Raw genomic sequence first — 21,205 nt, 5'->3', positions numbered from 1 at the left:
ATGGCCAGTGGAAGGCTTAATTCGTATTGTTATAAGACAACACTCAATTTTTCCTTACCTTTTATCCTTAGTTAGCATTTCACTTATTTTCAGAGAGTGATTAAATTGAAAGTAATACACAGGAAACAAGGCTGGAGATGAAAATGCATTTCTTACCCTGGCAGAGGGGCGTGAGGGAGTCCCACTGGTACATGCCAAGTGGGTTTCGTCTACAGGTTGCGTTGCTGTGGCCGATCATTCGGTATCCAGGCTTGCAAAAATAATGCACTTTGCTTCCGACCACTCCTGCAGTCCTGTTTAGAATACCCCCGTTCTTCAGGGGGTGGGTCAGACTGCAGTAAGGTGCTGTGGGCAGACAGACACACACACAAATAAGTGAACAAGCAAACAAATGGCCAGTGCCATTGCCTTGGTGAGAGTCTATAAACGAACGCCTTCTGATTTCCAAACAGTAGGAAATGAGCACCAGTAGGTAAGTTTGTTCTAAAGAGCATTCCACAACTCGAGAGTCAAGAGGCAAGTCTCTTACGCTGAAGTTGAGATCCCCTGCAGCTATGAGTCAGTGTGATGCTAGGATCCTGACTACTGTGAGAAACATCAGGAGTATCCAACCTTCTGGCTTCCCTGGGCCACACATAAAACACACTAACACTAATGATAGCTGAGGAGCTATAAAAGAAACTGCATAAAAATCTTATCACATTTTAAGAAAGCTTACAAATTTGTGTTGGGCTGCATTCAAAGTCATCCTGGGCCATATGCAGCCCATGGGCTGCAGGTTGGACAAGCTTGGTCTAGAAGGATCATTTTGAAAGACCTCACTCACCTCTCTAAAGCAGGTTACTTACTTCAGTAAGCACATCTGTCACCAGGATAAAAGTGATAGGGTACTGCACAAGGCATCATATTTGAAACAAAAATATTCTCCATGTTTTTTTTTAAGTATGGTTAAAACAGAGAAAGTAGAAATATATAACATGCTCTTAATCAAGGCCATTAACTTTTTTCCTTGTTGCTGTTGAGTGAAACTTCTGGACTGTACAATGACATAGATTTTAACCTTCTTTTTTAATATATGGGATTTGAATGAAATCTTTGAAGAAAACGCATTATCTTGAGTCAATAACAATCTCACAATAGTTTTAATCATCCCCCTTTGTAAGGAGACTTTTTAGAACCAGAGGCGGGCGTTTGTGAAAATAATAGTCCCACTCACCCAGAATGTCACATTTCTACGGCTAAAAGTCTCTGCATCTTATTTACACATTTAGACAAAGAAACCTGCTTCATTCGTACAAGGCGAGGTCACTACTGCACAAGGTGAGGTCACTACTGCCCAAAATCCTAGGAACTCACTTCAGACGAATTTAAACAATACAACAGAGAAAGTCGTTAAGAACTGGGAACCTTGGTTTCTTTTTAAAGAAGGGGATTTTAGATCTTCCACTTCCCTCTGGGGCTTCCATGTAAAAGCACACACATGCAGGTCTGAATGCCTGGCGCTGCTCCTTTCCTTGGAAATATATTCAGAAGAAACTTTCTGAAGGTTTTCTATCATAGTGGTGCCCAGAAGCAACATCTACGTGTCTGGCCCCAGTTGTCAACCGCGTTCCTGAGAGAAGTGTCCTCAGAGAATATTCTCAGCTGGGTGAGCCTCTGAAGTACCATTTCATTTTTACAACGGGCTGATTTTTCTTAAGTGAAAATCCACTATCATAAGAATCTCCTGATTCACTCCATTGGCCCTACCATTTTCTACTTCCAGTTGTTTCTAGACCAAATTTTTCTAAGTTTTGAATGAACCAAAATACTTAGTTTAGACCAAGTAGGAGTACAATCAGGCACCCTGAATTACCAATGCCTTGGAACCACTGTGCTAGCCAAAAAAAAAAAAAAAAAACAAGTTAATAAATTAGAAAGAACAATCAGACTGTAGATTCCTCTCCAAAGTCACAGATAAGTTAAATAAAGTCTGCAGGAAGTGAGACCATGAGGTTCGTTGGGTGTCACCTGTGCTTTATGACACAGCTCCATTCGTTAAGAGATATAATTTGCAGGATGAGCATCTAACTCTACAGATTCCAATAAGGTTCCATTTTCTTTTACTGTATTTCTTCTATCGCCAGGCTCTCAAAAATACCTCTTCTTTCCTAACTGACTTAGAATAAGACACAAAGGGCCCTGCAGGGGAAATCATAGCACAGAATACAAAGAGACTGGAGCACGGGCCCTGCCGGCCCAACTCCTGGCTGTGGGAAGAGGAATTCAGAGGAGCCAGGGCCTGGTCCTTCCACTCTGCTGGTGCAGCCTTGGAAAAGCCAGGATATAGGATGAAAAGTCAAATGGGTACCCAGGGTGAGAGAAGACTGGGAGAGGTGGATACTCTGGAATTTCGGGGTGAACGCCAAACCAGTCTGTATTTTCAACCTGCCCAATACAGAAGCTTTCATTTGCTTCTGGTAGCACTGAAAGGACATTGTTAATTCAGCCTGCCCTTAGCACAGTGTATGGAATTGTCCAGAACCACAGTTCGACAGGCATTTCTTTGTCTTTTTTAACTCAGATTTCAATTACAGTGATCCATTATATTGCTTTCATGCCTGAATGATCAACAGTTTTAAGTGCATACGGCAAATACATGTTGGGGATGCAATGAGTGGTCATGTGAGCATATTATGGGCTAGAGTTCCCTTGCCCACATCTTAATATTTTAGGGACACGTTCATTTAATCAATGCTTAAAAATTACTGGTGCTGACCTAGCAGAGATCACCGAGTCACCAACTCTAAGTAAAAAGCTGTGAGATAGATAGATAAGAAATTTGTTATATTCACATACGACACATATCTGTTTGTCTATCTGTCTCTCTGTCTCTCTGTCACTCTCTCCACTTAAACAACACAAAATTGTGTAGTCTTCTTCTCCCAAAATAGTTTAACAATGAGGCTTTTCTTGTGGTATGACAACAGATGAAAATAACTTTTGAAAGACACAGAGATCACTGTTCTCACAATTGAAGGTATAATCATACCACCAGGCGACTAAGAATTTCTCTTCAGGTAAAACAGGATAAATTATGTTCATCATGATCTTCTCTGTGCTGACCATGTTTGCACACTGGAAAAATTCAAACACCTTTAGGAGTCTGACTATCTCTTTTTTGGAACGAGGAGTTTGCTGAATGCAAATCCCATCATTGCATCAATGTCTTTGTAGCAAAGCTCTGAGTATATTTTACTAAATCTTCCAGAGGAAGAATGTCTGAATTTCATGCCTGTTATCCTCACATCGAGGGCCTTTCAAAATCTTGATGCTTTTTACCATTTTATACGTCTACCAACTAGAGTGAGCTGAAACCTTCTTCTTAAAGCTGTTGTTTTTAAGACTGTTTCCTGTTTTTCCCTTTGGATGCTCCTAGCCCCTAAAGACGTAAAACACCAACACAGGAATAAACGACCCTCCGTCAGCACACGCTGTCCGCTTCCCATACACAGTGAGCATCTTTCACGGGAAAACATAACTTCAAAGTTGTCAAGCATATTGTTGAGTGAGATTTTGAGAAATATTTAGATTTTCTGCTTAGTAATTGAAATGTGCTCAGGAATGAAGAGCCTGCCAACTGCTTCTGTAGGAAAGTTTAAAGACTGCTGTGGTCAGATCACATTGACGATTGTATACAGGATTTAATGTCTAATAAATATATTGACTGATTTGATCAATTTGTTATTAATTGATTTAGTTAATATAAATCACTGCTGGCAGAGAATGATTAAAGTATATAAAGGACAAAATAATTTACATTTTGATAAGGAAATATATATATTAAACATATACTTATTATGTACATGCTTATTTGTACGAATATATGCATGTACATATATGTGGTGTGAATCATACATAAAGAGACCTGCAGATAGAAAGACATAACTATTAATAGAAAGAGATTATCATCACTTATGCAATTAATAGAAATACAAGTATCTTTTCCTGTTTGTTTCCTTACCATTTAAACAAATTTTAAAATTAATTTTGATTATATTAGTTTATCTTTTGGAAAATGTCTTTGCTTTCTATGATATGAATTTCAACAGTTTGTAATTTTAACAACCAAATTCTAAATAATAAGCAACAAATTTCCTAATGTAGTTTAGAGGAATCATTCAGAATAATTCCCCATCATATATTTCTATTGTAGTTAATTATTAATCTTTAAGAAATAGGATTATATTGTAAATTTCTTTTTTTTTTTTTTGTGAGACGGAGTCTCACTCTGTCCCCCAGGCTGGAGTGCAGTGGCGCGATCTCGGCTCACTGCAAGCTTCGTCTCCCGGGTTCATGCCATTCTCCTGCCTCAGCCTCCCGAGTAGCTGGGACTACAGGCGCCCGCCACCACGCCTGGCTAATTTTTTTGTATATTTAGTAGAGACGGAGTTTCACCATGTTAGCCAGGCTCTTGATCCACCCACCTCGGCCTCCCAAAGTGCTGGGATTACAGGTGTGAGCCACCATGCCCGGCCACATTGTAAATTTCTATTTAAATTGTTTTATTCAATGAAAATCACCTGTTTTAAAATACTTTCATATAAAATCTAAACCTCATTTACTTACCTGCATAGCGAATCTTGAATCCTTTTTTACTGGTGGCATGGTCAGTGGACCAGCGGAGATATAACTGATTACTCCTGCTTGTAAAATTTGATTGTTCAGTATGATTCCCACTTAAGACTACTAGGAGAGGACTTTGCCCAGAAGAACCTAAGTGAAACAGAAAAACAAAAACATTCAGAGATGAGTGAGCACCTACAAAATGCTAGGTTTAGTTTTTTATTACAGTAGAGTCTACGTGTTCAATCAGACATTATTATTCCAAAAGGGGACAACAAATTCCAAATGACTATAGTGACAGATGTATTTTCTGATAAAAATAAGACAATAATCTACAAAAATAATTTCAGGTGCATATGCTATTAATGGCATCATATTTAAATGAGCTTTGTCTATAAAACAGCAGTAACTGAAAAAAATGAAAGTAATATGTATTGTGGTTAGTATTTACAACATCACACTTATACCGGAAAATAGAAACTTTCATATAATACTAGTGGAAGTATAAAGTAGTAGAATCACTTTGGAGGGCTATTTGGTAATATCCAGTAAAACTGAAGGTTCAATTATATTTCTATGAACCCTAGCACATGTGTGCAAGTATTATTTATATAGTGAACATGTGTATTCTAGCACAATTTCTCATGGTAAATTTTAGATCAAACTAGTAATTTGGAGTTTTAAAAAAGAATTGAAGATTCCATGAAAAAGAATTAGATTCACACAGCATTAAAATTAACAAACTAGCTATACACATATCCACATAAGTAATTCTTAATATAACAGATTATTACTAAAAATATATATTTAGAGATAAATATAATAGGATAACAATTACATAAAAAATAAAAAATGCGACATATAAAATGTGTACGTGTAGATGATAGAGAAATAGTTATAAAACATGCATAACCATGACCCATACAACTCCAGCTTCAGAATACTAACTTCCTCTAGGAGAGGCACAAGTGGAATTGGATGTGGGTGAAACTTCCAAATTTACCTGTACACATTGCTTCTTTATAAGACAAGGGCCTAAAGTAAATTTGACAAAGGCCTGAAATGCATATCTAGTTTTTTCATTTTTCATCTGTCTGTCTATGGTATTTGAAACTATTTTTAAAACACTGAGACAACACAATTAATACTGAATGTATAGGTAAGAAAAGAAAGCACAGTGGAGAGTCACCCGGCATCGCCCTCGTCACCATAACCCAAAGCCATTTATCAGGAGAAACTGCTTCATGGCACTGGAGCTGCCAACGACGCTACTCTGTCAATGAGCCCAACAGGATCTCATCCTCGTAAATGTGCTCATGGCATTTTGCATTTCACAGTTCACTCCTAGGGAACACACTATGGACTGGGAGAAGGCGGCTCTTGCTGTTGTTCATAATACAAATGCTATGAAGTAAAGTGACACCTGTCTTTGTTGTTACACATAAAATTTGATTTGTGCAAAGATGCTGAGAAACCACACTCCACTCCCTGTGGAACTCCCAGTCGGAGCAGTTCTCATGATTTGTTTCAAGTAAGACTGTTACGGACTAGAGTGGGTCCCCCTCGAATTTTACACATTGAAGTCCTAACCCTCAGGACTTGGAAATGCGACTTGAAAGAGAGAGAGGGAGGGTCCCTGAAGACATAACTAAGGTTAAATGAGGTAGTATGGGTGGGTCCTAATCCAATATAACTGGTGTCTTTCTAAGAAAAGGAGATTAAGACAGTCACACCCTGAGTGGGGGCCATATCTGCAAGCCTGGGAGGGAGGCTTGGAGGAGAGTCCTGCCCTGCCCACCCCGTGAGCTTCAAGATTCAGCATCCAGAACTGTGTGAACAGAAATTTCTGCTGAGGCCGGGCGCAGTGGCTTACACGTGAAATCCCAGCACTTCGCAAGGTAGAGGCGAGTGGATCACCTGAGGTCAGAAGTTCGAGACCAGCCTAGCCAATATGATGAAACCCCATCTCTACTAAAAATACAAAAAATTAGCTGGGCGCAGTGGCAGGGTCCTGTAATCCCAGCTACTCAGGAGGCTGAGGCAGGAAAATTGTTTGAACCTGGGAGGTGGAGGCTGCAGTGAGCCAAGGTTGTGCCATTGCACTCCAGCCTGGGTAACAAGAGCGAAATTCTGTCTCAAAAAAAAAAAAAAAAAAAAAAAGAAAAGAGTCTGTTGAAGCCACTCAATTTATGGCACTTTGTCATGGCAGCCCTAGGAAAGAAGTATGAAACAAACAAACGAACAAAAAACCACAACCCAAAACTAGCATATTAAATAACTGGGCAACGCTGACTTTGGTCAGAGTGAAGGAGGAGGAGAAGAAATGACATTAATAGTTCTCGCTGTGAAAAACGTCATGGCTAAATTTCCTGGGAGATGCCCTGCAAAAGAGTGGCTTGTATTTCATAATCAAAGACAGAGTGTGTTTGGTATGTTGGTTTGCTTATTTGGTGTTTAAAAGGATAATGTATGTTCTGAGATAAAATGCCACTGGGAAATTAATTAACCTGAATTTGTGACGTTTTGAAATGTCATTTTTAATGACAGAACTTAAGATTAGGTTTTTTTTTTTTTTTTTTCTTTTTTGAGACAGAATCTTGCTCTGTCTCCCAGGCTAGAGTGCAATGGTTCAATCTCGGCTCTCTACAACTTTTGCCTCCCAGGTTCAAACGATTCTCCTGCCTCAGCCTCCTGGGTAGCTGGGATTACAGACGCCCGCCACCATGCCTAGCTAATTTTTGTATTTTTTAGCAGTTAGACACGGTTTCACCATGTTGGCCAGGCTGGTCTCGAACTCCTGACCTCAGTGATACAGTCACCTTGGCCTCCTAAAGTGCTGGGATTACAGGCGTGAGCCACCAAGTCTGGCCAATTATAGGTATTCTTAATCCAGCATCTGAACCCTCATTACGTTCTATCTGTTCTCTTTGTCTAAAATGTAACTAACCTTCTAGAAAGACTAGTCTTTAAAAGCACACATTCAAATTGGCATGTGCAGAAAACCAGCACAGCAGTAAAGGAAGGTATCCATTTCTGTTACCAAAATGGAAACCAAGTATTCTACCAGTGTACACTGTAATTTTAATTTTGACAGTCTTCTCAATCGAGTTTCATTATGATTAAAACACTGTGTTTTAAGAAGCATTATGGGATATCCACTACTTAAGCCACAGAGAGTAATATACGCTTGAGATAATAAAGTCTAAAATCAATATATTCAACAACATGTTTTTTGGTCAACCTATGAACTATAAAAGAGCCTGTCTTACAAAAAAAAAAAAAGAGAGATACGAACCTGAGATTTACTGCAACAAAAATGTCATCGCTTAAAAAAATTCATATAAAACTCTGACCTTTCACTTTGCAGAAAAAAGTTTAAGACCAGAACAATCCTAGTCATTGATCTCTGATAATTTTGACAGCAAGTATTATGCTATTGTCTCTAATATCTATTTTGCCTGTTGTTTATAATGGCTATGATCTGTCCAAATTTGTAGGAGATCAAATTGCAAGCCATGAGTGCATAAATTATTGATAAATATTTGCTCCTGAAAGTAAGAGACTTAAAAGCACAGCCAGCTATATTTCAGTTCAACTACTGTGAAACGAAAGAACATGCGTAAGTTCAACATAATTATTTAACTATATTTTTATGTCCTTTGTAGGGATATATATGTCTATATATACACAAACACAAACACAGACATGCAGCCTGTGAGGCTGGATACTCTACATTTTAATTTTTGCATAATACCTAATAGGCCTCAAATACAGTTTACCTCCCTTCCTCCTCAACAAGAGAAACCCCATTTTTTTTTTTTTTTTTTTTGAGACGGAGTCTTGCTCTGTCACCCAGGCTGGAGTGCAGTGGCTGGATCTCAGCTCACTGCAAGCTCCGCCTCCCAGGTTCATGCCATTCTCCTGCCTCAGCCTCCCGAGTAGCTGGGACTACAGGCACCCGCCACCACGCTCGGCTAGTTTTTTTTTTTTTGTTTTTTGTATTTTTTTAGTAGAGACGGGGTTTCACCGTGTTAGCCAGGATGGTCTCGATCTCCTGACCTCGTGATCTGCCCGTCTCGGCCTCCCAAAGTGCTGGGATTACAGGCTTGAGCCACCGTGCCCGGCCGAGAAACCCCATTTTTATACTTGCCTAATGAGTTCCTTCTCTCTACTCTACAGACTAAAGGAAAAGTTGTAAATAATGCATGTTTGTTTTACTTTACATATTAAAAAAGCCATGCTCTGAAAATGAAAATACTGCTCTCCCGTTCTCTGTTTCTATATATAAAAATGAGTTTAATTTCCAAGTTATTAATTCATTTTTGAAAATACATTAATTGATTCAGTGATGTCTATCCATACAAGCAATTTGATTCATCAACTCAGTAAAGTGAATACAAACACACATCAAATCAATTAGAATAATTTATTTTTCTCACTGAATTGACTGTTATTTATCTGAACTCAATGACAAATCTGTCAAAATACGTGAAAACCCTGTTATTATATACAGCCATAATTGTATCCGGTCTAATTTTCTGGGCCATGATGGTTTTACACAAAGAGAAATACTAACATTCCTTCCATTTCAAATTGACAATTCAACCACATATTACTTTTAATCATATCACTGCTAAAATTTTTATTCAAATTGCATAAAATCGTAAGACTATTGTTGAAAACATATTGCACGTGTTCAGTTAACCATATTTCACCATTTTAAAGAATCACACTTTAAAAACTCCTGTAGCGTTTCTCATCTAGAAATCTCTGTGAGCCATTATTTTTACTTATTTCTAGTAAAATAATGATTAAAATACCTCTAGGCCTAGGTTTCCTAAAATATCTTGTGAATTGATATTACATATAGGAGAGAGGGAAAGAGCTATTGAGATCATCTTCTCTAAACCACCATGTGAAAAAATTAAGTGGCTCACGCCTGTAATCCCAGCACTTTGGGAGGCCACGGCAGGCGGATCACGAGGTCAGGAGATCGAGACTATCCTGGCAAACACGTGAAACCCCATCTCTATTAAAAATACAAAAAATTAGCCGGGCGTAGTGGTAGGCGCCTGTAGTCCCAGCTACTCGGGAGGCTGAGGCAGGAGAATGGTGTGAACCCGGGAAGTGGAGTTTGCAGTGAGCCGAGATCGCGCCACCGCACTCCAGTCTGGGCGACAGAGTGAGACTCTGTCTCAAAAAAAAAAAAAAAAAAAAAAAAAATTAAATAAAGGTTAAAGAAAATTCAGTACATTTTCAGGGTGTCTTGCTTAGTATTCTAACTGTTTGAAAAGTGACAATGTTAACAATTGTGTGGTTTGGCTGTGTCTCCTCCCAAATCTCTTCTTGGATTGTATCTCCCACAATTCCCTTGTGTCGTGGGAAAAACCTGGTGGGAGGTCACTGAATCATGGGGGTGGGTCTTTCCCATGCTGTTGTCCTGATAGCAAGTCCCACAAAATCTGATGGTTTTAAAAACGGGATTTTTCCCTGCACAAGCTCTCTCTCACGCACGCACATCCGCTCTTGCTCTCTCTCTCTCTCAGGACTGCCACCATCCATGTAAAATGTGACTTGCTCCTCCTTGCCTTCCACCATGATTGTGAAGTCTCCCCAGCCATGTGGAACTGTGAGTCCATTAAATCTCTTTTTCTTCCTAGGCTTAGGTATGCCTTTATCAGCAGCATGAAAATGGACTAATACAGTACAACAATCATATGGTAATGTTTTACAGACCACTTGATCTCTTGAGAATGTACAACCCCAAACTAGTTTCTTTCGTGTTTGCTTTGGGAAAACATAAGTTAACTCAGGAGTATATTCAAGTCTTTATGTTACTAAAACATCGTAATAGTGTTTTTATGAATGATACCGAGGTCACTGATATACAAAGATTAAAGAAACTTACCATCAAACACTTCCAGTGCATCAAATTGCTTTTCACTTTGAAATGTGTCCACAAAGATGGTAATGTTGTAGTTGGGTTCCACTTTAATACTCCAAGAGCAAGTCTGGGAGTTAAAATAATTACCAGGATACCCTGGACTGAGAATGACTCCCGATGATCCAGTCCGGACTTCATTTGCTGGGCATTGGGCTGGAGAGAAAAGTACCAGCAAAGGTTTGCTTTAATAAAATGATTCCAACTTCCATAGGATAGTTTCTATCCCTGTATAAACAAGCCAGTGAAAGGAAAAAGCTATCTTATTGAGCTCTGGCCAAATTTAATACCGGTTGCAAACACAGAGGGAGAGCAACATTGAATAATCATGAGAATTGTGCATCTTTCTCTTTGCAGTTCTCTCTACTCAGCCTGCACACTCCTTCGGCCCCTGCATCTCCCACACACCTTAATTTAGGGTAGGTGCATCATGGATTTCATTATACAATGCAAGATTTCCTAACTCTACTACAAAGAAGAACCTCACCATTTCAAAATAGTATTACAGAAATACGGTGAAATGTTATGCAATAAGAAAAGAAAACTCATATTTATATTGGCTTTAAATATACAGTAGTACCCCCTTATCCTCAGGGATACATTCCAAGAGCCCCAGTGATACCTGATGCTGCAGACAGTCCAGAATCCTATGTATCCTGTCGTTTCTGGTACAATCACATTATACAGGGCAATGGATATGCTGGACAAAGGTGGGATTCATGCCCTGGGTGAGACATAGCCCAGGGATGATGACAGATTTCTTCAGGCTATTTGGAACAGTGCAAAAATTTAAATGTGCTATTTATTTCTGGAACTTTTCATTTAATATTTTCACACTGTGCTTGATCACAGGTAACTGAAATTGCAGAAAGGGAAACCTCGGATCGGGGGTCAGGGGTCTACTATACTTAGCATAGTAATATTTAAACGTTGGATGTGATTGCTCAGGACCCTGGGAAGAGGAAGAATTAGAGACCTGGTCTCAATCCCACATGGGACACCTCAGCAGGAGCCCTAATTCCTAAAGGATGAATTAATTGTAAATGCATCATGAAGATACTATGGATACATCGTATCTTTTCTCCTCTTGCTTTTTAAAAAAATTATTATTCAACTACTTCCACTTTAATCAACATAAAAATAATCTGCAGAGATCTGGACATGCAAAACAAAACACCAGAGTCTCCTAATTAGTAATTTCTCTCATCATTAAATTATCTTCCAGAAATAGTTTGTGTATAAAACTATTAAAGGAAATTTTTTCATAAATAAAATGATAATGGTTCATAAATAAAAAAGGTATATCAAAATTACTTGTAGAGTGCTGAGAGTTCAATAGTTAAGATAGAAACTTGTCACACAGATGAGTGAAGCTTATGATATGTGCTTTTATTCAAGTTACTGCCTTCTGAAAGGTAATTTATTTCCTATCTTCTTCCATTTATCTTAGTATTCTAATTAAGATCTATTTTAAAATTTAGAAAATGTTTAGACATAAGACCACCAATCATAAAACATTTCATAGAACTCTTTAAATAACATGTATTTTAGGTGAGATTTTTAAAATATTTACAATGATAAATTAATGGCAATCATATAAACTAAAATAATCCTAATCAGAACACACAGATTGAAATAACTGAGTTAAAGGTATAATTTTCCTCTGTGATGACGGCCTCATCACTTTGTAACATACATGATGCCCATTCAAAGTTAATGTGATATTTTAAGAAAGAAAAAAATAATGAAATTAGGGTTCTTGCCTGTGTATATCTGTGCAGGCCAGGACCTCAAGTTTTAGAAGCTCCACAGACCCGCCCTGACTTTGCAATAAGAACCAGGGCTTTTCTTGGCTCTGACTAAGTAGAGGGTAATAATAGCTCCCCCTCAAGGTTCTAATTAGAGCCAATATATGCAATTTTTTTTTTTTAATCTAAAGCACTACGTGGGCAGAAACTGTTGTAAGGACTAGGGATGATCACACCACATGCCTACCTTTTCATAACTGTTAGGGACAAACTGCTCCAAAAAACTTCTTGGCACTGGCGACACTCCCCGCAAACCCCTCTGTACTGCCCACCCCTCCCCTGAATGCCCTGCACTTCTTCTCCATGCTGTTCACCCTTCCCCCAAGCCTGTTTACATTTCTAAGCCTTATCCAAGTGCTGAGGAGAAGCCGGCAGACTTCACTCATCAGACCTTACTACAATAAGCAAACCCTAATTCCAAACCATCCAGACCACACAGAGGGAGGTCGTGAGAAGCATGAACAAACTTTACCTACACCCTCCTCTAAGTTCCTTCATCTAGCTGCTACCATAAACGTCACAAGGTAATATATGGCAAAGTTAACCAACAAACAACCCCAGGGTCTCTCTCCCCAATATAAACCCCTCATTCTGTAAGCTCAGGGCTGCCTCCTCTGTCTGTGGTGGAGAGCTGGCAGGTTCAATAAACTTACTCACCTGACTTTGGGTCTATTTGTCCTTTCTCTCGGCTGACCTTATACTAACACAAAAATGCTACCAGACGGCGTCTCAGTTTGTGGGGTTACATTTGAAAAATAGCCAGTCTCTCCACCCAGTGTTTTTATGAGGACTGAGATTTTATAACTGCAGCTATAGTGATCAGATGACATTGGAACTTTAGGCCATCTGGAAGTAAGAAATCTTTACTGAGTTGCTAAAATCCACCTGAGAAACTATTTGCACATCCTGGAGTTTGACAGCAATGCAGTGATCTAACCCAGAAGTAGCATTTTAAGCATAGCCATTCTTATTCCTGTTATATTTGAAATGCTGATTTTGTTTCTTAGGAAAGACAAAATGAAAATATAAGCAATTTGTTATATAATTCCCATTAGTTTACAGAGGACCCCCAGTTTCTACAATTCTCTCCGACCTAAAGAGGTAGGAAGTAATTGGTAGAGAATTTGTACCATTTTCCATTTGTATCATTTATCATTTGTATCATTTTTCTTACAACACTTAGCAATACTTTTTTCAGTCATACATATTGTTTTCAAAATTCATTTGGGTTTTTTTGGTGTTTTGAGGTTTTCTTTTGTTTTTTAATTTGTTTGTTTGAGAAGGGTCTCACTCTGTCACCCAAGCCAGGCTGGACTGCAGTGGCAGGATCACGGCTCACTGCAGCCTTGACCTCCCAGGCTCAAGTGATCCTCCCATCTCAGCTGCCTGAGTAGCTGGGACTACAGGCGCACACCATCACTCCTGGCTAATTTTTGTATTTTTATTTTAGAGATATTCTTTTGCCATGTTGCCCAGGCAGGTCTCCAACTCCTGGGCCCAAGCAATCCTTCCCCCTCAGCCTCCACCGCGCTCGGACTAAGAGGCATTTGGATGTGTTCATCCATGAGCGAAAATGGTTTTGTTTGTTTTCTTGTGTTTCTTCTGCTCTTTCATATGGAACCGCTCCTTCTGCTCAGTGTTATGAACTGTTGCATGGAGCAATATACCCACTTGGAATGGGAGGGCTTAAAGGGACTACAGTGTGATCCTATAGCCGAGATGTTTATTTCTTAGCAGCAATCACACATTAGAAAACAATTGTGTCTCCACTTGAGAATCTGGGAAGCCTCTCACCATAGGGGCGCACCTGCTTAGAGCGTCTGTCAAAAACACACCTGAAAACCTGCCTCTCTCAGACACCACCTGTGCTTTGAGCTATCATCCTTCTGCACAATGTTAGTGCCCCAGCATTTTTTAAAAGAAAAATAAAATGTGAGGCTTAAAACCCAAAGCATCTTATTCAATGCATCTCATAGGCCTTCAGCAAAAGTAATAGGAGATGAGGATTAGTAGTCTAGATTAATAGCATAAATTGGGATTTATGAGTAACTAAGATTAATTCTTAAAAGCACCCATAGGTATGATGGAATTGGAGAAGGTGAGTCCTCTGTGAACGAGGGGAAAGGCTGCCCCAGGGCCCTTGCGACGCCTGCTGTTATCCCTCACACAGAAGGAAGCTGGAGCTGGGCAGCAGCGGTTTTTATGTCGCCTCCGTCTGCTGCTTTCCCAAATGGTCATTATCAGAAGGTCACTGAATCTCCTTAATGTTCATTGAAAATGCATGTTTGTTTTTTTTTTTCTAAAGAGATGAATATTCTAAAAACTATTGAAGGATCCCCCATGGTCCACAGGATGAAGAAACCTGACTTTGAAGACCTTTACAGTCAGCCCCTAGTTTAGGTTTCCAGCCTGATTTAATTTACTACTTCTTCCCCCAAAACACCCTAAGAGCAAGCAGTAGGAAGCCATCTCCTCCTTTTTCCTCAATGCTGCACCCTCCTTTGTGTTTCCAAACCTTTGTTATTAATTCTCTTCACTTTTTGAAATACTTCTCTTTTCCTTAATAGGAGAAAAGCCACTTCTGTGATGTCTCTTACTCAGGTTTTTCTGCATTAAGATGAGTGTCCAGCACAGTAACATCTTCATATAATGCTGACTTTCAAAGAACAATGTGCGCTCCTTGTTTCCCTAAAATTGGTGATAATTTTCTTTTTCTCTTCTTTTTTTTTGACAGAGTCTTGCTCTGTCGCTCAGGCTGGAGTGCAGTGACGCAATCTCGGCTCACCACAACCTCCGCATCCGGGGTTCAAGTGGTTCTCCAGCCTCAGCCTCCAGAGCAGCTGGGATTACAGACGCCCACCACCACATCCGGCTAATTTTTATATTTTTAGTAGACATGGGGTTTCACCATGTTGGCCAGGCTGGTCTTGAACTCCTGACGACAGGTGATCCTCCTGCCTTGGCCTCCCAAAGCGCTGGGAGGGTGATAATTTTCAAAACACAGCTTCTAAAAGTGTGGTTATGACATTTGAAGCAGACAGACTAATAGCTAAAATAATTTTTCTGAAGAATTTATTGGGAGATGGGCCCCCACTTGAGCACAATCGAATCAATCGAATAGTAGAAAAGTTACTTAAAGAGACAATAATTAAGTGCTTCAGTGATTCAGGATTTGGGAAGAGACATCTGGGGTCCTATTTCCTGTTTGTTTTCAAATGATGAGCCGTTTAGAGAATGGCAGCTAAGATCACTCTCCGTTTGTCTTCAGCAAATTGACCCGTGACTTGAAAGAGAAGAGAACGAGGTAATCCTGTGTGCCTCCTGAGGAGTGCAGTGGGGTGTGGGGACCTTCGAGGTGAGTGAAAGTTGGTGAAGTTTGTCTGCAGAACACTCCCTGTAAATGTCTGTGACGACTGAGGAGATTTAGAGAACAACACACATGTTGTGCTGATTTTGACATGTGCCACTTAAAGATGGGACAGGCTGTGAGAAATGCATCTTTAGGGGATCACGGCACCACGCAAACATAACAGCATGCACTTCAGCGGCAGGCCAGTCTCACGAACGCAGGCCTCCATAACAACTGTGTCAGTACTAACGGAGTGTTCCAGTTAGACATTAAAAGCTGAAAGAGCCAGCGCCTTTATACAAAGACTGGAAGGTAACAAAGAGTTTCCCCAGGCTTCTCCTGGGCCTTGAAGCATGACCAGGTAACAAAGGAATTCTTCACAGGACCCTTCTAGGATTCAACAAGTTTTATTAGCAGCCTGAAGAAACTCCCCAGACCTCCACAAACAAGTTTATCGGGGTCTACAGGAACACCCCAAACCTGTGTGATTTAACAGGAGACAAAACAAGGCTAATCACCCCAGCACTGGCCCATTTAGATTCAGTAAACTTACTGAGGCTCCAGAGGAAGGTCTTCAGGACTCAGACCTTAGTTATACATTTTAAAAAGTTAATCACTTATTTCTTTAAAGAAATGCACACTTACACATAGACATATAGCTTAGGAGGTATAAAAGCTCTAAAAAACTTTGTAATTTTGAGTTGATCTGGTGATAATTTCCAGTCTTTCTCTCTGTAACCAGTTATAGAAATAAAAACTCTCTTCCTCCTCAGTTCATCTGCATCTCGTTATTGGGCCGTGAAAAACAACAGCCCCACCCTCAGTTTGGTCCAGGAACACTTACACACACCCAGATGGTACAGCTTGCTACACAATGAAGCCATATGGTGTAGCCTATTGCTCCGAGACGACACACCTGCACAGCATGAGACTGTACTGAAGACTGTAGGCAACTGGAACACAAGGGTAACTATTCTCGCATCTGAACACGTCTCAACATGGAAAAGGTAATGCGTTGCCCCGTAGCACTGCGACTGCTAGACGTCACTCGGTGGTGGGAATTTTCAGCTTCATTATAATTTACAGGACCACATTTATCTACACGGTCTGTCATGGATAAATGTCATGCAATGCATGATTGTTCTCTGTTCTTAGCTTGCCACGAATTAAACATCATTTAAATAAGAACTAGGTTCATCTGGAGAGGATACCCTAATCAAATTCCTTTTTTAAAATTATTTTTTAAATGACGTAGTTCTGCTCTTGTTGCCCAGGCTGGAGTGCAATGGAACAATCTTGGCTCACTGCATCCTCCACCTCCCAGGTTCCAGTGATTCTCCAGCCTCAGCCTCCCAAGTGGCTGGGATTACAGGCATGTGTCACCACGCCTGGCTAATTTTGTATTTTCAGTAGAGATGGGGTTTCTTCATGTTGGCAGGGTGGTCTTGAACTCCCGACCTCAGGTGATCTGCCCGCCTTGGCCTCCCAAAGTTCTGGGATTACAGGTATGAGCCACTGCGCCTGGCCAAAATTCCCTGTTTTTAGAGAAGCATATTTGATACATACGTATGCCTTTCTTCTCTTCTCAGCTAAGATCACCTTTACTTAAAGTCGTCTATTCTGAGAAACTTGAGGCTTTGTTTGTTGGGATTAAAATGTACCTTAAAAAATGCAAAGGTTTGCCTGAGTTCATTTTTATATAGAATGGCAGACGATGAACACTTTTTATATCCCCCCACCTTGAGGAAAGAACCCATATATAGACCATTGTTGCTCCTGGAAGATGGCATAGACGTTGGCTTTTTTCTAAGAAGATAATGACTTTGGTCCTGACTTTGCACCCAATGCAATCTCCACTTCTAAGTAAGGCAACCTAGAGGCATGGATTTTGATGACTTCCACAGCCTGTGGTCTGCTGAGCATTTAAACAGACAAGCAGGCTAAGGGTCTGGCCCTCTGCTCAGGTAGTGGTTTCCTGTAATCAATGGCTCTCATGTAGATACAACTTTAACGTTAATATTTTTTCCAAAAAAATCCAAGTTATTATGGATATTTGGTAATAATTCATTGCAAAATGTATGCCAATTTTTCTTCAGATGTAAAAGATTGTTTCTCTCTTTCAGGGTGCCTAGAATCCTGCCTCATTCCAGAATGAGAATGCACAAAGTTATCAGATCTTTTTTTTTCTTTTTTCTTTCTTTTTGAGACAGAGTTTTGCTCTGTCTCCCAGGCTGGAGTGCAATGGCATGATCTTGGCTCACTGCAACCTCCACCTCCCGGGTTCAAGCAATTCTCCTGACTCAGCCATTCAAGTAGCTGGCTGCGCTACTCGAGTAGATTACAGGCATGCACCACCATGCCTGGCTATTTTTAGTAGAGACAAGGTTTCTCCCTGTTGGTCAGGCTGGTCTTGAACTCCCAACCTCAGGTGATCCGCCCACCTTGGCCTCCCAAAATGCTAGGATTACAGGCATGAGCTACCGCGCTCGGCCAGTTATCAGACCTTTGAAGAGGAGCCATTCACAGGTGTGAGCATCTGCAAAATCATTGCCAAGTTGATAGTTTTGCAAGGAAAACTTCCTTTTACAGGGAAGGCAGTTAACATTATAAAACACTCCAAAAGATAAATTCATTTAATATTCACCGAGTCTTTACCACAATCTCAAAAATACAGCAGATAAATCATCCTCTCTGTGCACAATGCAGGGAAGAGTGATTTGCTCAAAGCTGCCTGATTGACCGACTCTGGCTCCAGGTCCTGCCTTCCTAAATCGTAGGGGCCCTTTGAGCTGCATCACCCACCCTAAGGAATTACAAACATTGGATTCCTTGAAAGAGCCGCATTGCTTAAAAGCACTACATCTGCACTTCATTATGATTTTGAAGGCATAAAAACTGTTCTAATTTGGAAAGCTTTTTGATAGGTGAACTATGATGTTTCTGACTTACTTGCGCATTTGAGCTTATGTATAGTTTTTCAAGTCTTTTTTATTCAATGATACTTGAAAGTGGTGTCTATTAAACAATCTTTTAAAAGTAACCTACTTGTCTTCTAATAGATGAAATCAACAGATTCAGCCTCAGTATCTTGTTCTATTATTGTATATTGTCTATTTTCTTGCACATGGTCTACATATGCTAAACACATGTGAGAAAAACATGAAATGTACACATTTCATTGTTTATAAATTTACATCAAAATATTAAACACCAGCTAATTATATGCATGCTAATGCATTTACAGCAAAATGAAGTAATATTCAAAATTTGCCTTGAAATGCATCAAAAATATAGCATAGTTTAATAAATGGCTAGAAAAATAACAGATAGTCATGTGACAAAGGAAATACTTTGTAAGTTTTCTTAGTGGAAGCTAGGTGGTGTATATTAAGGTGTTAAATTATTCCGGTATTAAAATTATTTCAATTTTGCCATATTTGAACATTTACATGATAAATTGCTGTGAGAAACATGATTTCTTATTTGATATGGCCTTGGTTTATTTTCTAGGACTAGCTAAAAGAAAAAGCATCATTGGATATTTCTGTTAGCATGCTAGTTTCATTGCAATGGGATCAGAGCACAGATTAAGTGCAGGCTGGATGCAGTGGTTCATGCCTGCAATCTTAGCAATTTGGGAAGCTGAGGCAGGGGGATCGCTTGAGTCCAGAAGTTCAAGACCAGCCTGGGTAACATGGTGAAAACCTGTTTATATATATAAAAAATTTCCAAAAATTAGCCAGGCATGGTGGTACACGCATGTAGTCCCAGTTACTCAGGAGGCTGAGGCAGGAGGATCACCTGAGACGAGGGAAGTTGAGGCGGTGGTGAGCTATGATTGCACCACTGCACTCCCACCTGGGTGACAAAGTAAGACCCTATCTCCAAAATAAATAAAAAATAAATAAATTCACACCTCTACAAAGAAATGCAGACCAATACAAACAATACAATTTTCCATGTTGAATAAGTTTATGTAGTTTTAGTATCAAACAGTGCATACCTTCACATGTTGGGAGAGAACCTTCAAACTGCAACTGGGAACTGAGCTTGCAGGTCAGAGTGTCGGTCCCCACCAAGGTGTACCCGGGGTGGCACTGGTACTTCACAAAATCTCCTAGAAGAGTCAATACAACAAACCAGGAATTTGTGTGTGACCTTCTGAGCGTGTGAGGGTGTTACACATATCAGACTACTTAATGAATTAAACCAAGTTGCAAATCTTTTTAGAAACTGTGTCTGTATTTATTTTTAGTCTTTTAAAAGTAGTACCATTTTAAGTTCTTAATTTATAAAGATGCTCTATTAAGCTTAGCCGATATTAGTACTGAAATGATGGGCCAGCTTTTCTTCCTTGACTGATGCATTCACATTGGTTCCCCTTCCCCAGTGATTGCAGATGGAAAAATTAAAAAAAAAAAAAAACAAAGGAAAACAGATGCTATGGTTTAAGCAAGATTGTAGAATCGAATGGCTTTACAGCATCCATGGAGACTCATCTCTGACCTTGGCCTACTTAGCACAACATTCCAATTAACTAAGCCAGGGTGAGAACAGCAGAAATCGGGTCACATGGTTTGACCAGTGGTCTGAAACACAGGGCAGAGTTTTACAATTGGGGCTGAAAAATCCTGGGTTACAATAATTATACTATAAACATATGCCATCACTGCCTTCTCAGTATGACCAGAAGAGTATTTAATAAATTAGATCATTAATATAAAATGATAAAGCAGAAATCCTAAATATCATCACCAAATATTTTCTCTTATTATATCCCAGTTTCAAGGAAATGCTAATGTTATGTAATCATCCTTTTAGCCACGAATGATTAAGATTTTTCTCAAGTGCATGAATGCGTCCCCCTAACCAAATGCAGATATCTGCCCAAGTCTGTCTAGCAAATACGATTAGCAAATGTCGTAGAGGAAAAAAATGTTCAAACTGACATCAAAATTCAAATGGCAAAACAAAAAAAAATCATGGTAACGAAGAAGGACAGACATTTTCTATTTGACACATGACCTCTGCATAAGTTCTCAGCAATACTTTAAGGACAGTTTGCTTTTTGTTTTTGTTTTTGTTTCTCTGACAAATTACTCATTAACTTGTCTGAGTAATGATTACAATGAGAAGTGGGTGTAAAAAAATGTCATGTTGAGTTCATGGTATTGTAATGAAGAAAATATTACCTATTTCGAAATCATCATCCTCAGTAAGCATTTCTGCCTGTGGAACCGCTGGGGGAGGTTGACATTTCTTGAGCTGAAATGCTAAATGATTAATGGAAAGAATAATAATAATTGCAATTACACTTGCTGAATAAAACACAACTATTACAAAAATTCACCTGACAGTTGTTATAATGCTTAAGTATGCTGACTGAAATGTCTATATTCATGAATCATAGTTTTATAAAATTCCCAAGCTTCAAATGTTCATATTATTATTTAATGCCAAAAAATAGTTAAAGCCCAAGGAAAAAAGTATACAATTATTTTT

At 39.4% G+C, this 21,205-nt stretch overlaps 1 protein-coding gene across 2 annotated transcripts in view; it reads right to left on the bottom strand.

The window, feature by feature from the left end:
• The window catches only part of LOC139355625 (CUB and Sushi multiple domains 1), a 2,038,620-nt gene that overhangs the window by 144,845 nt on the left and 1,872,570 nt on the right, over positions 1-21,205 (bottom strand). For both annotated transcript variants that reach the window (XM_071067488.1, XM_071067489.1), the window contains exons 45-49: positions 20,896-20,976; positions 19,707-19,820; positions 10,514-10,702; positions 4,609-4,755; positions 157-345 (exon numbers count right to left, since the gene is read on the bottom strand). In XM_071067488.1, the coding sequence (XP_070923589.1) occupies positions 157-345; positions 4,609-4,755; positions 10,514-10,702; positions 19,707-19,820; positions 20,896-20,976 (720 nt within the window). The remainder of the gene's footprint in view (positions 1-156; positions 346-4,608; positions 4,756-10,513; positions 10,703-19,706; positions 19,821-20,895; positions 20,977-21,205) is intronic.

This window comes from Macaca nemestrina, chromosome 8 (genome assembly GCF_043159975.1).
Source record: "Macaca nemestrina isolate mMacNem1 chromosome 8, mMacNem.hap1, whole genome shotgun sequence".
Lineage (NCBI taxonomy): Eukaryota > Metazoa > Chordata > Mammalia > Primates > Cercopithecidae > Macaca > Macaca nemestrina.
This window is presented reverse-complemented; position numbering and strand designations above follow the sequence as displayed.